The sequence below is a fragment of the Galeopterus variegatus genome, unplaced genomic scaffold (genome assembly GCF_000696425.1).
Source record: "Galeopterus variegatus unplaced genomic scaffold, G_variegatus-3.0.2 Scaffold1935, whole genome shotgun sequence".
In the NCBI taxonomy this organism is placed as follows: domain Eukaryota; kingdom Metazoa; phylum Chordata; class Mammalia; order Dermoptera; family Cynocephalidae; genus Galeopterus; species Galeopterus variegatus.
Genome location: NW_007728046.1, coordinates 110,641 through 126,761, shown reverse-complemented (window position 1 = coordinate 126,761; position 16,121 = coordinate 110,641). Strand labels below are relative to the sequence as shown.

At 41.1% G+C, this 16,121-nt stretch overlaps 1 protein-coding gene across 1 annotated transcript in view; it reads right to left on the bottom strand.

The window, feature by feature from the left end:
- The window catches only part of FAM134B (family with sequence similarity 134, member B), a 131,412-nt gene that overhangs the window by 89,199 nt on the left and 26,092 nt on the right, over nucleotides 1–16,121 (bottom strand). The window contains exons 2-4 of the mRNA XM_008579645.1: nucleotides 1,910–2,016; nucleotides 869–876; nucleotides 41–53 (exon numbers count right to left, since the gene is read on the bottom strand). Coding sequence (XP_008577867.1) covers nucleotides 41–53; nucleotides 869–876; nucleotides 1,910–1,970 — 82 coding nt within the window. The 5' untranslated portion in view covers nucleotides 1,971–2,016. The remainder of the gene's footprint in view (nucleotides 1–40; nucleotides 54–868; nucleotides 877–1,909; nucleotides 2,017–16,121) is intronic.

The following is a 16,121-nucleotide window of genomic DNA, read 5'->3' as shown; positions in this document are numbered from 1 at the left end:
GGTAATTTGTTACACTGGAAGCAAGTACAGTCTATTAGGTGGCTTCTCCACAACTAGGAAATGAAATGAACTAGCTCAAGAATTAGACGCCCTAGGCTGGTATTCTTTCAACCCTACAGTCTTAGTTTTCTTTAAAGGACTGAATCTTTACGATGCAGAGGTTTTGTGCAATTTGCGAATATGAAATTTCCACGTATATGTAACAATCGAGCCTCAACACTGGAAACTGGAGGCCTTTGTAGGTCCAGAGAACTGAAGCTCAAAGACGTTACAACTGTCCTTTTTGCAATCTTGGCCTCTCACAGAGAAATAAGTCTTTGAACTTCATCCTTGGCCTTCCACAATTGTCTGTTCCTAACCTGTGCCTGGAATAGGGCCAAATTTGATACACACTGAAAATATTGACATGCTCAGCTTGCTTTGTGAGTCAGTTTGCCCTACAAGCTAAACATACTGTTGATAAAACTTACAAGTGGTTATATCTTCTAAGACTCTCCTGAGGGAGATCCTACAGGGTGAAAATATTACAGTCTATTGGGAAAAAAACAGGCTGTCCTCTATCAATTATGAATCAACACAGAAACATGGGACTCGCCATGGACTGATCCAACCAACCCTTACACAAAACCCTAATGCAATGAGATGCTCCACCTGAAGTTGGCCTTAATACATCTGTGATAAACAACAAGTATCATAGCAAGTGGCTGTGAAGGTTGAAAGTGAGGGAGGTAGGTGTCTGTTCTCCAAAATAGAAAAGAAGAGAGCAGAAAGGAAGAGAGAGGAAGAGAGGATGAGAAGGAAAAGCATGTACGAGAATATAATCTAAACCTACGTATTCATGAAAAGCATGAACTGCACAGAAATGAAACTGTGCACCTTCCAAGAATACTAGCATAAAGGAATTACCTTCAAACCTGGAAACACTAATGTAAAGCAATCTTTCCAAAAATGGTTTACACAATGGTTTAGTTTAAGAACTGTAATGACATAAAATATGAACCAGATTTAAAGCAGACCCACAAAACTCACGATGGTGAATCTATAATAGCTTATATCCTTGCTCTTGAGTTGGTGTTAGGGAGGAGAGGGCCTCCCACAAAGGACTAAAACACTGGGCACTTCTTATACACATCAATCCACATGGACTGCAACCAAAAGTATCCCACCACTTGGGGTTACATTTAGTAAAATTAAATGCCTCATTGTAACCTTCTCTTGGCTATTTTTGACCAAATCAATCTTATTACATTTTGGTTCATGGGCTCAGTTATTCCCAGGAAGGTTTTTTGCCCATTTGCAAAAACTAGCTCAAATTTACAAAAACTAGCCCTTCATGTTTGGAAAAGCTTGACTCAGATTTATAATATATCTAAATTACTCAAAAAATACTTTATGCAAATTTTTTAAACAATTCATGATCTCACTTTTGAACTTGATGTTTAAAATTAATTGATTTTTCATCATCATTAACTTGTTAACTCCTTTAAAAATTTTTATTTAACCATCAGTTAGTTATTTTTAAACCGTAAATTGTTTTTCTTCATTGAGGCACAGAAAATTTTCATGTAAAATAGTCCATTTGCCAGTGGCCCAACTTCATCATGTAGCATGTAATAAATATTTAACTATTATCCTCACTGTAACCTACTTAAACATCATAATGGTATTTAAAATAGCACTTAAAGCCAAGAGAGAAACCAGTACACAAACCTGTTACCCAGGAGCAGTGGCTATGACTAGAGACAACATGGGTAAATAATTATATTGACAATAGTAAAGTCAATGCCTATATAATTTATTACTTTGCTCCTGTTGAAAGGACTAATTTGTTAATATGCCTGCACGAAAATCAGAAATACAAAGTCCAGAAAATGAAATACCATAAAAAATGAAACCTGAGTTTTCTTACCTCTCGTTCTAGATAAAACCATATCTTTTATTATTTGCATGATAACACGCCCAAGTATCATGATAGAAATCAGGTGGTACACTCTCCATGGAGTCAATGCAAGGAACCTGTAACAGAAAAACAGAAAAATCATTACTTCAATTTGAGGATTTTAATCTTTTTAATTAGGTTTACTTCCTGCCAAAGAAACAAAAAAAAAATGCATTCAATAACGACTTCACTTTTCAAAATCATCCCAATGTGAGCCTATGAAAGTTATTTAATAGTCTCAAAGTTAAATAAACAAAATAAATAACAAAATAAAGCCCTTAAGCCATGTGTGCTTTTGTGCTCGGCTTTCTACGCTAACCTCTAATTTGGGCAGAGGATTTGCTATCCTGGGTAGCAGATGGAGAATGGAACTGACCTGAAACAGTTATGATGCGTTAAAGAGCCAGCACTGCAGGGTTTTACAACAGACACTGTGGCTACAATAGATGATCCTATGTACCGTCCTCTGTCTTACATTTTTCTTTTATGCCATATTCACTTCTCTGACTACCCTGCCCCCATCTCCTAAAAATAGCAGTTAATAAGGATCCAGTTTGCTAACTCTTTCTCTGTAGAGTTACTACCCTTTTGTCCACCTGTCCAACTCCTCTCCAGAGGGAAACAAACTATAAATTCTTTTCCATGAACAACACACAAAGCCTGCAGTACTTCTTTTGGTTTGGCCTATACAGGAATGGAATGGCAAAAAAGTCACAAGGAGCTTTCAGCCTTCAGGTGAGACTAGAGGTTGAAATTCCTGTTTTTCAACAAGTTAACTGACCAAGCTGCCAACTAATATTAACATTGATGTAATCAGATCTCCTAGAAAAAATTAATTTAACAAATGTTTAATACTGGTTACAAGGCTATATAGAGAAGTAAAGAATACACAAATATTGACTTCTGTGAACTTATTTTCTCACCAGTCAACACAGGTTAGCTAACAAAGTCTAAGGCAAGTCTTTAAGAAATCAAAACTCCAAATCAGGGAAGATTTTATAGAAATGACACTTGAACTTGGTCTGAAAAGGTGGATGCAATTCAGAGGAAAATAGAGACTGTTCCAATTGGAGGATACGACATGAACAGTGGATCAGTCACGGAAGAGTGAGGTGCCTGTGGCATGCCCAGTAGTCCAGGGTGACCTCAGAAGCAGGAGAAGGCAAAAGAAGAGGGCTGGGAGACTGGCAGGGAGAGACGAGATTGAGGAGAGAGGCAGGGGCAGACTGTGGCAGGCTCCAAGTGGTATGTCAGGGTGTTTGGTCTTTATGCTACAGGAAGTAGAGAGAAAGCCAAAGGTACAGAGTAGGGAAATGAAATGATGGGTGATTTAGGATGAGGAGGGGTGGGGAGGAAGCATGAAGTCCAGGCCATGTACTAGAAGGTCACACAACCTGTCTTGTGAGAAGTGGCTCAGTCAACATGAGGCGCTCAGTGAAGCTGTGGGTAAAGCCTTCCGCCAGAAGGTGGCCAAGTTCTAGCTCTGGTTCTAATGCTGACTGTGTGTGTGTGACCTGGGCCAGTAAAATGAGTGGACAGACCAGGTCAGTGTTTCTTACAGAGTGGTCTGCAACTGCCACCAGGCTGGCTGCCTAGAAAGCTTGTTAGAATACAGATTCCCAGGCCCCACACTCCTCCCCTCAGGTCTGTTGAAACAGGTGGTCTAATTAATATTATTTGCATCCACTAAAAAACAATTCATTCATGGATCGTCTACACTGGTCCTAACACCGTGTTATCAAGAGAGAACACATGGTGAGCAAAGAGCATGGACAGAAGGTGCAGACATAGAAGATAACCCATAATAATAATAACCATAATATTACAACCCATAATCTATGTCTTTAGCAAAAATAATTTGTTCTCCCACTTACCTTTTTTTTTTTTTTTTTTTTTTATTATGTTTGTTTTAACCAAAGTTGTATTCTGCTGTTTGCTTCACTTCAGAGGCCACTCCTCACATCTGTGTGCTAGGCTCTCCCAGTTTTCACATCACATTAAAGTGGCAGTTTTCAAAATTTTTAGTAGTGACCAACAGTAAGAAATTCATTTATATCTAAATACGTACACACAAAACCAAAGTTTCAAAAAATAATATTTATCCTTGCAACTTGTAATGCTTTTTGATATTTTCCATTTGACTGTATTATGTGTTTAAATGCTGACTGTGACTCACTAAACTGACTCAGGGACCACTAATGAGCTGTAACTCACAGTCTGGCTCACACCACACCAGGGGGAATCTGCAAATGTTAAATAAATATGTTTCATTAGAATGATCTTCTTTGCAATGTCAGGCAAAGCCTTAGGAGAAATAGAAAGTTCTCTCAAGTATAAACATCATTACAGCCAGCCAGAAATCTATTTAAGTGTCTTTGTAAAAAACAAATAAATGCAAAACTACCTGAAGCAGTAAAGGCCATTAGTTATTCTCTTAGTGGAAATTACAAACTTCCAAGAATAAAAAAACTGGGTAACAAGACTTAGACCCACAGACCTGGCCGCCAGACCTCATTGGCAGGGCATTGCTATAGCAACTCCAAAGAGCACGTGAGATGTCCCCCTCTGTCCAGGGCAAGTGTCCGGTTGGCATCTTGGCCAAGGGTTTTGTTGGTCATTAAAAATCCTCAGTCAGCTGAGAAGGCAACCCCAACGATTGCTTGGGAAGGTAATGCCAAATTGTATGGGACTACATCACTGCTTTCTTGGTAGATTTGTGTCTTTCAGACTCAAGAATGAAATATGGAAATGTCTGAAAAAGAATCCCTAAAATTAATAATCTGTATTTAGAAAAATCTGTGCAGATTTGATATTTTCATTATTTATAATGTTTAAGATAATGTGTCTCGTGGCTCCACTTTAAAATATGTAGTTGAATAATTTAGACTTATGATTTAAAATTAAAATCTTAGAAACACTTATGAGTTTAATTTATTCATTTTATAGGAATTGCCTAATGTTTGGGGGAGCTTGGGTTGTTAGACAATTGAAGTAGTTTTTTTAAAAACTTTTGGTAAATTGCAAACACATACAAAAAGAGAGGTCAGAGTATTAAAAAACCCTGCTTCAACAATTCTCCATTCATGGTCAACCTTGTTTCTTCCATATTCCCACCCACTAAACTCCTCCCCCCCCACAAATTATTTGAAGCAAATCTCAAACATCATATAATTTAATCTTCGAATATTGTTATTTATCTTCAAAATAAATGTCTTTTTAACATAACAATACCACTATCACACCTAAAAAATTGTTTTAATTCTTAATGTCCTCAGATATCCTATCAACGTACATATTTTCCCAATCATTTTTGCATGTGGACACACACACATATGCGGGCGCACACACACACACAAAGAATGAAACAGGATCCGTAAAGGTCATACACTGAAATTGGCAAATGTGGATTTTAGGTTCCTAAACTCTATAGGCCCCCGTCATCTTTTTTTTTTTTTTTTTAATGCTTGGTATTTTTTTTGTGGAAGAAACAGACTCATTTGCCCAATAAAGTTTTCCAGATTCTGGGAATCATTCAGAAACTCTTGTGGTTTAGTTTAACATTTTCCTCTATCCTTTGTGTGACCTGTAAATTGGCAGTTGAATCTAGAGGCTTGATTAGACTTAGGTTTTGGGGTTTTTTTTCCTGTAAAACCCCATGACAGTTGTTGATATGTATTTCCATCAGGAGGCATGTACTGGCTGGGTGTCTGGTGTCGAAGTTTTGTTACATTAGCAAGCCATTAATAATTAGCAGCCATTAATAATCACTGCCTAGCGATTAATTCCTCAGGGGCTATGCGGAGATGAAAACCTTTCATTCCTGCTTCAGGTATTAGCGGATCACATCTATAAAGAGAAACTTCCCCTCATCAAATTTTGATCACCTGAGAGATGCAGCTCAAAAAAAAGGCAAGATCAATGCTTGATTCTTTCCCCTTCTTTTGCAGTTGTTTTCACCAAGTTGGCTCTGGAACCCTTTGGCCCTACCTTAGTAACTTTTGATAGTGAAGTTCTTTGAAGGGACATAGAAAATATAAAACTTACAAATGCAGCTTTAAATGTTCAAAGGGTATAATTCAAATTTTTCATGAAACTAATCATTCACCAAAGACCTTCTTCAAAACAACTGTTAAAATTTGCCAAATTTATAAACAAAACGTTTTGTCAGCTAAAGTTGAAAGCTCAAAGGAAAATGAGGGTTTTGAATTGGTAACTTTATGAAATCAAAATTTATTCTTTAAAAAGTAGTTGAACACAGTTGCTTCCAACCAATCTTTACATGAAAACTGTCTTATAAGACATCAAAAAAACAATCCCTGTCTGCTAGACGTGGGTGACTGATGCTGGCGCTCTGTCACACAACTCGGAGAAACACGGTCACAGAATCATGAGCTGCAAGGAGCTCAGAGGTCATCTGGTTTACAGTTTCATTGGATCCATGAGTCCCTCTGGTTGGAATCGCCCACCTCTACTTAAATACATCTCACAACAGGAAGCTCACCATTTCTTGCAGCACCCAATTTCCTGCAGTATCCTATTATTACTGCGGGGAGAGAAGGAATTCTGTTTCATTCCAGGAACAAGCATCTGACCACTCAATCCCAGCCTGCCCCAGCGGAGCCACGAAAGTAGACGGGTAAACAGCTATGTTTAACCTGAGCACTACTCAGAATGCCGTAGGAGCAAAGAGAGCTGGTAACTGCATACGGAAGTCAGAGACGGCATCTAAACTTTGATTTCCCAAAGATGTCAGACTTGGCCAGCTGGAAAAGAGACAAATGCATTCCAGTTTGGGGAACAGCAAATGCAAAGGGAAATGCATGAGAGCCACAGGACTAGAGCCTAGGAGTTAAAAAGTTTGCCCTTAACCTTTGCCTCCCTCCACCCCAGGGCACTAGTTCTGCCCTCCACAATCAAATTCTGGATGAATAAAATAGCTGTTTAGTGAAAGTAGGCACTGTTCTAAGAGCTTTATATGTATTCACTTGTTTACTCCACCTAACAATCGTATGAGTAATACCATTATTCCCATTTTACAGATGAGCAAAGAGAGGCTCAGAAACTTGCCCAAAGCTCCAGGACTAGGGAGAAGCAGGACATGTCATGCATTCAGGTGGCCTGGCTCTAAGCCGGCTCTTACCACTCTGCCAAATGACTCTCAGCCACAAGTTTCTTCCTCTTTGTCCACCTGCCATCACATGAAGAGAACTCAAAGGACTGTCACCAATTTACAGCTTTTTCTCTTTTGTAATTAATAGATTTTGTTAGCACTGTTCTAGGTTTACAGAAAAAGTAAGCAGATAGTACAGAGAGTTCCCACAGACATCTTTCCCTGGCATACAGAGTCCCCTATTATGAACATCTTGCATTATTAGTGTGGTACATTTGCTACAACTGACGAACCAGTATTGATATATTGTTACTAACTAAACCACGGGGTTTGCATTAGGCTTCACTCTCTGTGTTGCAGTTCTGTGGGTTTTGACAAAAGCATAATGTCTACCATTATAGAAAAACACAGAATAGTTTCAATGCCCTAAAAATCCTCTGTGCTCCACACCTATTTATCCCCCTCCTCCCAAGCCCCTGGCAACCATTGATCTTTTTACTGTCTCCACAGTTTTGCCTTTTCCAGAATGTCACATAGTATGTATCTTTTCCCTACTGGCTTCTTTCTTAGCAATATACATTGAAGATTCTTTCCTCTGTGTGTTTTTGTGGCTTGATAGTTCATTTCTTTTGATCACTGAATAATATTTCATTGTATGATATACTGAAATTTATCCATTCACCTACTGAAGGACATCTTGGTTGCTTCCAATTTTTGGCAATTACAAATAAAGCTGCTATAAACATTCGTATGCATGATTTTGTGTGGAGATAAGTTTTCAAGTCATTTTGGCACAGCCTTTTTTTTTTTCTTTAAACAATTCTATTAGTATGCTGGCTTGTTAAGTTTATAGGAAGTTAAACCCCCAAAGATTCTATTTTTCAGATGCAATTTTTGAATCTAAGTATGTCCTATTAAATATATTCTTGTGTGACACAGCCCATCATTCAAAGCTACAGACTTTAATGGTGGCATCAATCACATCTGTTCTCTTGTCCAGCTTCAGGACACCCACATGTTTGATATCTGCACATCCTCAGTCCTTATCCATACTACCGATCAAAGGCATTGACCAGTACTGGAGTCTCATCACTCCTCAAGAGCACAGTGACCTGGATTTATTAATCAGCACTTCATGAATACAGCAGACAATCCAGCTTGCCACTATATTCTTGTCCATATCACTCCATGTTATCCACAAAGACATAATGAGAGATTTTCTTAAACACCTTGCTGAAACCTACTGCATTCCTAGGTCTAAGTGTCTGCGAGTGTTGATTTGCTTGGCTACTGCTGAGAATGACTTTGAGGTATATAACAGTTCTCTGCAGAAAAACTAAACACAATTAGACCCTGCCAAGGTCATCATGGGACACACCCAAGACAAAGTCCCAGGGCCACCTTGCTGATCTGACCATTTGCAGAATTCACAGAAACATGTGGAAACCACCTTGCCCGTGGAGGAATTCTGAGGCAAAGATGGCGACACACAGGCCACCAGAGTGTTCTTGAATGCTGTGGATAAATGAGCATGACGTGGGTTGTGGTCAGAGTGCAGCATGCCCAAGGGCCCACGAGAGCAGACTGACCAAGCACGGACTCTGAAGGGGGGTTCTGTGGGCACCCATCATCCTCATTCAAGGGGCTCCATCATTTTCAAGGTCCAGGGCAAAGTTGAAATGCAGAGACCTCACCCAGGCTGAGGAAGTCACTATCCCCTTCCCACACTTCTGTAACCCCAACCCAGGCAAACAGGTGATCCCCAGGGTATTGCAACCTCCACTCCAGGGCACAATTGGGACCTAGATCCAGCATAGGTGAGAGGCCCCTGCCTAGTTACCCACTGAATGCACCACATCACTGCCAGCCAGGGTGAGGATGCTCACCACCTGTCTTGCAGCTGTAGGCCACACAGCCCTCACGCTCAGGCCCCCTAGAGGGGCAGATGGCCTCAGTGCAACACAAGCCTCCCCGACTGATGCAATCACCCACTGCCCTGGGCAGTCACACAGGGTGGAGTGGGGAGGGAGAGACTGGGCAGGGTCAGGGCACTAAGAGGCAGGGAGCAGGCAACCAAGAGAGGGAGGGGTGACTGCCAGTGAGTTGAGGCTCCCAGCCCCCGGTGCGTGCCTGTCATCACATTGCACTTCACCTACAAAACACTAATTCAAAGAGAAAAGTGTTAAGAATTGCAAGTTGCTGACCACAGAGCATTAATCCTCACTTGCAGGGATTTCTGTACCCTGGGCTTGGGTGGCTGTATGGGTCACTCGCTCGTTCAGCCAATCCTACCATCACCGTATTTTGGAGGTGATCCCCACGTCAGTGACCAATAAAGGCTTTTCTTTTCCTTAAAATAGTTTTTAGTTCAATCTTAAAAAGCCACTGAACCTCAACTTTATCCAAATTAGCCTAGAGACCTACAACCACATCAACAGATCCTAGAACCAAGAAGATTCAGAAGAACTATTTCCACCAATCCCTAAGTCTGCAGCTATCAGAAACATCTTTCCATAGACTGATGGAATTTTTATAATCAATTATAAGAAAAAAAACTACTATAACTTTTTAAACTAAAATATCATCTGACTATTTAAAAAAGTACATTTTTTCTTAGCTGACATAGACTTTTTATCTGACAAAAAACATTCCAGATTTTGGAAACCAAGACAGGCAAACAGTATATATGACAATTACAATATACATAAGCACATCATGATAGGTAAATGTTACATATGACAATTATATGCCATATATAAATATATAAAATTATATATGTATAATAATAATACCCCATTTGTCTTATAAAGGTATACTGTGTAGTTTAACTGCCATTGGAAAGGTACTGTTCTGTAAATCACTACATGCACTTTCTCCTAGCAAGTCGTGGCCTATTTCTACATCTTAACGCGATGACTGCTTTAAAAACACATGAGCGTGTGCGCACATTACCAAGGTGACTCATGTTTAGCTTGTGATAATCACAGCCGACGGATGATTTCTAGCCATGCTTGTATAGCATTATTTCTGATTCATTTTTATATTGGGTAAGTCTGTCTATTTGCTTTTTTCTTACTGTGTTTTATTTCTTCTATTCCATTCCCATACTCAGTAATATTATTTTGATTTTTAATCTGGTTTTCAAGCCACTAACTGCCTTATCCCACTTGGTATTGTTGGGATAGTTTATGGGATGAGTCTCTATTCAGTTACCTGGGTCAGCTAAGAAAAAAGACCCAACCCATATGCTCAGAGACAAAGGACAGTGTAAGGAAAACAGGCAAGGATCCAAAAAAGTTTCTTTCTTTTTTTTCCTTTTTGTCTTTTTTACTGACCGGTAACGGGATCGCAACCCTCAGTGTTGCGCCTGTACCAGGGACCGGCAACGGGATCGCAACCCTCGGTGTTGCGCCCGCACCACGCTCAGCCAGTGAGCGGGAACCAGTCTCCACATGGGATCCGAACACTCAACAGCGCCGCCGTGCTCCCAAGCGGCGCACTTTCCAGTGCGCCACCAGGCCAGCCCCCAAAAAGTTTCTGAGACTAGAAGGGTCAACCTCCTACTCATGGTAAAAGGAAGGGTCCTGGGTAATCCCCAAATTATTTCCATTTCAGCATGTACCATGATTTTAAGAAGAAAAATTGTCTATCAAATTATGGACTTTGTTAATATCAAAATTAGTCTTCATTCAATGCTCATAAGCCACCTGAGAGTTGTGGCACTCACCCCACAAAAATGCTCAACAAGGAAAATGACAGGCTGGGGAACTAAGTTACTCTCAGGCAACCCATCATCTTTACTTTCTGTGGATGGATCATTCAGACCCCTGCCAAGGCCACAGCCTTCCTGTCCCTACATTGATTCTCAAGCACTCCATAGGAGTGTGGGGCCCTGGGTGTGTCTTCTCAGGTTCAGCAATGCAGGAGGCCACAGTAAAGTGGCCAAGCTGGCCAGAGAGCAGGAACAGGTGCTGGGCCATGTGGAAAAGTTACATAATGAAAAAGAAGTGAAGGTACGAGACCAACCTTCAGTGGAACTCCATTCAGCAGCTAAGTACAAAAAATTATTTTCAACTAGTTGTATATTCATTTGATAAAGAAAACCTAAATTTTCCATTACTCCAAAATGAGTTTTGCAAGAACAAATTAAATGGCTCTCAATAGGATAAATTTCTTATAAAGAAAGGGATAGTATGCCAAAAAAAAACCCCAGAAGAAATGTCTTTGGTAATGGATGAAAACACTTAACCCTCATTTCTAGGTAGAGCACAACCTGCTTTGTACTAAGACATGAAAGGCGTCAATAGCTAAAATGTACTTTTTTTTTTTTTTGTCTTCAAAGAAAGAAGATCTATGGATAAAAGCACTGGAACCCTTCATAGTTCTGATGTGGGAATTAATCTGCATTATTTACTTCGTAATTCTTTCGAAACAGAAACCCAAAAATGGGGTTTTGTAGCTGTAGGCTTAGACTAAACAGAGCCCTTAATGTGTGTTGGCTTTGTTTAATATTATAGCAGCTCTAGTCATAAAAGAAAGAGCATCTCATAAGGCATAATGATTTACCAAACGTTATTCAAAGTGCAGATCATCACATTTTGCTGGAAAATAGTTATCTTCTCAAGAGTTAGGCATACTGGCAGCCATCTATCTTAATGTCACAAAATTCTGAATTTCAACTCAAGTTGGCTTTAATTTACAGGCCTTTTACACAGATCCTGCAAAACCAGTGACTGAAGATGATGCGTGAAATCATGTACCATTAAGGGGGGAAAAAACTGCCAAGTAAATTATGACCCTCTGATATGTAATATGCATCCCATTTTCAGAGCTGTTTAAAATACGTATATGTGTTGGGCAGGGGAGATTTATTTCTTCAAAGTCAACAAAATACATAGTTTAAGGTAATTTGGAAAGGCGAAGGTAATCATAAAATGGAGCAAGATAAGTAACAACTCAATTACAAATCAGAGATTAAATGAAACTCAGAAGACTTTTTCTCTAGAGAAGTACTTGTCTAGCTGTGATGGCCGACAAAGTGAATTAGAAACATGTGAGGAGAGAAAAGGCAGGAGGGGCTTCTGTCAAATGTTGGCAGATACTGAGGGCAGGCAAATGCTGGGTAGCAGCCATCAGTCAGAGTCGCTGCGCTGGAGGAGGGAAGAGGCTCATTCTTGCAGAAACAACACGCGCTAATGCAGTGAATTCAGGGAATGTGCCCAGGTCAGCAAGGTGTGGGGGAGAGACAGACCAGACAGCGAGGAGGAGCGGCGGGGAGTTTGCACTGTGTTTGCCTTCCTGGGCCCAGGAGCAGGAGAAACCAAGGGCACAGCTGGGGTGGAAGCAAGTCCATCTGGGGTCCAGGCAAAGCGAAATTGGGCCTGGTCACCTCTGCAATCTTGCATTAGAATTATGAGAAAAGCCACGGGTAAGTCAAGTCAGCAGCATCTCAGGGCAGTGCAATGGGCTCCTTAGCGCCCCCTCATGTATAAATTGAATATCTGCCCACTCATATTGCCGGTCGCCTCCTACCCGAGCTCGGATGGGGACTTGGGAGCAGGGTCGGTGAGGCAACCTCTGTAGCCCGCTCCAGCCCAGTTACCAGTCAGTTAAACACTAACGACCAGATTCACTCATACAAAGAAGCCATAAGAAGAAAAAAGAATCAGATCAAAGTCATGAACTGAATGAAGTACAGGATGGTTAGAGGGTAGAAGGGAAGAAAGGGGTAGCAAGAGGCATGGAGAACAAAAAAGAAAAAATCACAGGAAAGTCAGGAAGCGCTGGCAATGGGTGGCTCACTCAGTGTCTTTGGGTTTTTATGCAAATGGTAAAGAGATATTCTGTGTGTCTGCCCTAGCGTGAACATCGGGCCCAGCCAACACAGCCAGTGAGAAACACCTCCATATCCACCACCTCAGTATTTTTTTTTTTTTTTTTTTTTTTGGCAGCTGGACAGTAAGGGGATCCGAACCCTTGACCTTGGTGTCATAACATCGCACTCTGACCAGCTGAGCTAAATCGCCAGTCTTTCATCTTTAAATTGAGGTGTTGACTACATAAGTCCTTCCCCAAACTGCCGTATCATCATCAGAATAACTCGGGGAACTTTTAAAAAATACAGACTCCTGGGCCCCACTCTGGACCTGAAAGATCAGCATTCTAAGGGGTGAAGTACAGGAATCTACATGTCAATGACAGGTTTACGGATCAGATCACTGGACTGCAAAGATATCTCAGGGCATTTCCCATTCAAACATTCTCTGAATCCACATGTAACTAACCCAAACATCACTGACCTTTGGGGCCTCTTCCTTCATAAATAAATAAGTGCATATACAGTCATTCAGGCTGCTGTAACAAAATATCATAGACTGGGTGAGTTATAAACAATGCAAATTTATTTCTCACAGTTCTGAAGGCTGGGAAATCTAAGATCAAGGATCTGGTAGAATTGGTATCTGGTGAGAGCCCACTTTCTTGTTCATAAATGGCACCTTCTCGCTGTGTCCTCACATGGTGGATCTCTCTCAGGTCTCTTTTTATAAGGGCACTAATCCCAACCATGAGGGCTCCAAACTCATGATCTAATCATCTCCCAGAGGCCCCACCTCCTAATACCATCACATTGGGGATTAGGTTTTGACATATGAATTTGGGAGGGACATAAACATTCAGTCCATTGCAACTGGGTACAAGGCACAGTGACAGGTGCCAAAGAGGCCACTAAGAAGAATAGCTCTTGAGTGGGGGGGAGGGAGTAAGACACACACTAACAATTTCAGTGAACCTTTACAGGCATGCCCAAGAAAGAAAGAAACTGATGTGTAATGAGGACCTTATGTGCTCGATATTTTTACATCTCTATCTCATTTAATGTTCCTAAACAACATAATGAATTTACATATATGGAAATTATATATGTAATTATAAGTTGGAGCAATTTGTCTAAAATCATACAGCCTTTAATTGAAAGACTCAGGATATAAACTTGGGTCTTCCTGATTCCAAGTTCACTGCTCTATTTATACACCATTTGTGGAATCCCTTGTCATCCTACTTTAACCAATCAATCTTAAGGCAGCAGAATGTTCTAGAGAACAGAGTTGAAAAAGCAATTGTCATGTCGGCTCCTACCTTTTAAATCCCCATTCAGTTATGGTCGACCACTCATCAGTTCATGTCCACGGATTGTTCAAGCGCTCATTCCAATGTACCTGACCCTGTCCAGGGTCCCAAAAAGGAATTCAGCCACTCTGCAGTTCCGAGATTGACGGCACTGTCACAGCGACAGGAGATATTCTTATTTCTCCACCTCCTTCTCTCCAAAAAAACCCGAGATGCAAAGAACTGGGCTTTGGTCCACATGCATCCATCTGTATGGCACCCACCTTCGCCCTGGTTGCACCTGACTGTTCTGGCTGGTTCTCCAGCCCATGCCTACCCTGTTCCCTCTCATTCCCCTCCTCACCAGAAATCCTGCCAGGGGTCTGCTTAGCCTGCTCCAGCACACCCCTTTCCAGGTGAATGAACCTTGACCATACCCTAATAACAAACTGTCCAACCTCATGGCCATACACAGAAGGATCCACTGTAATGACCGTTTCTTGCCAAGTCCCTAAGCTCAACAACAATATTTCACACTGTTCCAGTGAAGGAGCACAGTATTCACTTCCAGAACTAGGACTGCGGCTGTTCCCTCTCTTGGGCCAAGTGTATTAGTTTGCTCATGACAATATACCACAGACTGGTGGCTCAAAAACAAATTTATTACCTCTAGAAGGCCCAGATCAGGGTGTCTACAGTTTTGGTTTCTCCTGAGGCCTCTCTCGGTGGCTTGCAGACGGCCACCTTCTCACTGCATCCTCACACGGCCTCTCCTCTGTGCATCCAAATCCCTGGTATCTCACTCTTGTCTATGACTCTGTCTAAGGACAGCGTCATATTGGATCAGGACCCACCCATATGACCTCATTTAACCTTAATTACCTCTTTAAAGGTCCTGTTTCCAAATATGAGGGTACTTCAAAAAGTTTGTGGAAAACTGAAATTAGGATAATATGAATCTTTCCATGAACTTTTTGAAGGCCTCTCATATAGTCATTTTCTGAGGTGCTCTTGGGGTTGGGACTTCAACATCTGAATTTTTGGGGGGACACAATACAGCCCATAACACCAAGTGTCTGCACAACTCTACTGCCTGCTCCAAGGGCTACTTATATGTCAAGGTTAACCAGCCCCGCAATGTGCCCTGTCAGCCCCAGGAGGCTGAGGACCCATCCCATCTCCTCCCAAACTCCCTGATGGAAAGGTAAACATTCTCTCAGGCTGCTACACTCAGTAAATAAAACAAGAACAAGGCTGAAGTATCTGAACAAGCTATAAGAAACTGTGCAGATTAGAAAAAAACAAGTTACCTACAATAAGAGGGGATGTAGTATCCTAGTTTACACCATGTCCTGGCCTACTTAGGTATAATCAATAAATTATATGGTCCCCTACTTAAAATCCAAATGAACACATGACACAGAGAAGCAGCTTTTCTCAAAAGCCCAAAACAGAAGACATACTGAGCAGTGAATTAACAATTTTGTCATCCTGGGAGGGCCATTTATCTGCAGGCTAAGATCAAGTGTCCTTTTAACAGCATAGTGAAGCTACACTGCTCAGCAGAGCTGACCTAGCCACACCATCTCTGAGCACAGTGCCCTGGGATGTGTGAGCCACCTCCTTACACAGACATGCTTTAATATCTGGAACCCCATATCCAGTAATCATTCCCGGAAAAACATCAGTGACTTTTATTTCTTATTTGATGCCAAAGTGTTCAAGAAACCATATGAAACCAAGAACTGAAGGAGGACTCTTGTCCCAGTTTCCACAGATACATTCATGGGGCAAGAACAGCGATGTCACTCTCAGGCATCTGTCCCTAGGAAAGGCAAGGTTGGCACCGGGAATTCCAAGCTGGGGATTATAATCCCACTCAGTGCAGCTGTCCTGACCAATACAGGGTAGGAGATACTTTCAAAATTTCAGTTTAAAAAGAAACAGAGCTTGTGGTGTGTCCAA